Source organism: Chaetura pelagica, unplaced genomic scaffold, assembly GCF_000747805.2.
Source record: "Chaetura pelagica isolate M959 unplaced genomic scaffold, ChaPel_1.0 scaffold802, whole genome shotgun sequence".
NCBI classification, from domain to species: Eukaryota; Metazoa; Chordata; class Aves; order Apodiformes; family Apodidae; genus Chaetura; species Chaetura pelagica.
The window spans coordinates 91,572-92,722 of NW_009952432.1; the positions used below are offsets into that span (position 1 = coordinate 91,572).

Here is a 1,151-nt window from a genome sequence, read left to right on the forward strand (position 1 = left end):
CTGGGCCCTGCTGAGAAGAGACTGGTCCCCCCCTCCTGACCCCCCTGCAGATCCTGCTCAGCCTTGAGGAGCCCCCTCCTCAGTCTCCTCCTCTCCAGCTGAGCAGCCCCAGCTCCCCCAGCCTTTCCTCCCAGGCAGATGCTCCAGCCCCTCAGCATCTTGGGGGCCCTGCCCTGGGCTCTGTCCAGCAGCTCCTTGTCCTTCAGCCCCTGGGCAGCCCAGAGGCAGTGAGGAGGATGAAGCCGTGAGGAGGATGAAGCAGTGAGGAGGATAAAGCCATGAGGAGGATGAAGCAGTGAGGAGGATAAAGCCATGAGGAGGATGAAGCAGTGAGGAGGATAAAGCCATGAGGAGGATGAAGCAGTGAGGAGGATAAAGCCATGAGGAGGATGAAGCAGTGAGGAGGATAAAGCCATGAGGAGGATGAAGCAGTGAGGAGGATAAAGCCATGAGGAGGATGAAGCAGTGAGGAGGATAAAGCCATGAGGAGGATGAAGCAGTGAGGAGCTCTCCCCGAGGAGGTGCCTCCCTACCTGCTCCAGCTCCTGCTCCGCGTATTTCTGCCGGCTCAGCTCGTTCTCGGTGCCCTCCCGCAGCTCCCGCAGCCGATGGGCCTCCTGCTTGGCAATGCTGATCTCATCCAGCAGCTTCTTCTCCAGGTGGACCTTTTCCACCTCCACGGAGCGATGCTCCTCCTGGGCCTTCTGCAGCCTGGAATGGGAGAGGGGGAGACGTTGGTGTCCTTGGCCCCAGGGCTGCCTGGACACAGCCCAGAGCTGCCCTGCTCAGATCGACCCCGTGCCGAGGTGTGTTGAGGGATCAGCACCTGGGAAGTCCAGGAAGAAAGTTCCCTGTGCCCAAGAAAACATTCCCATGTCACCTGCAGCATCTCAGCCTCACTTCACTTGTTAAACGCTCAGCACGTTTTAATTTTTCCAAAGCACATCAAGGTTTCCTTTAATAGACCTCAAATTAATCTCCATTTCCAGTGTTTTTACAAAAACTAAGGTCTTTAATTAACAAACACAAAAAAAGGGGGGATGATCTGCCTGAGCAGGTATGAACACCCAGACAGGACGTCTCCACGTTCCACTTTAAAACCCTTCACATTTAGACACGTCCTAATCTTGCCTGCAAGTGAGGAGACTCTT

The 1,151-nt window shown here is 55.6% G+C and overlaps 1 protein-coding gene across 1 annotated transcript in view; it reads right to left on the minus strand.

Moving 5' to 3' along the window:
- Window positions 1-1,151, minus strand: part of STIM1 (stromal interaction molecule 1) — a 60,384-nt gene that overhangs the window by 26,457 nt on the left and 32,776 nt on the right. Inside the window, exon 6 of the mRNA XM_010008281.1 lies at window positions 534-711. Within this exon, the coding sequence (XP_010006583.1) occupies window positions 534-711 (178 nt within the window). The remainder of the gene's footprint in view (window positions 1-533; window positions 712-1,151) is intronic.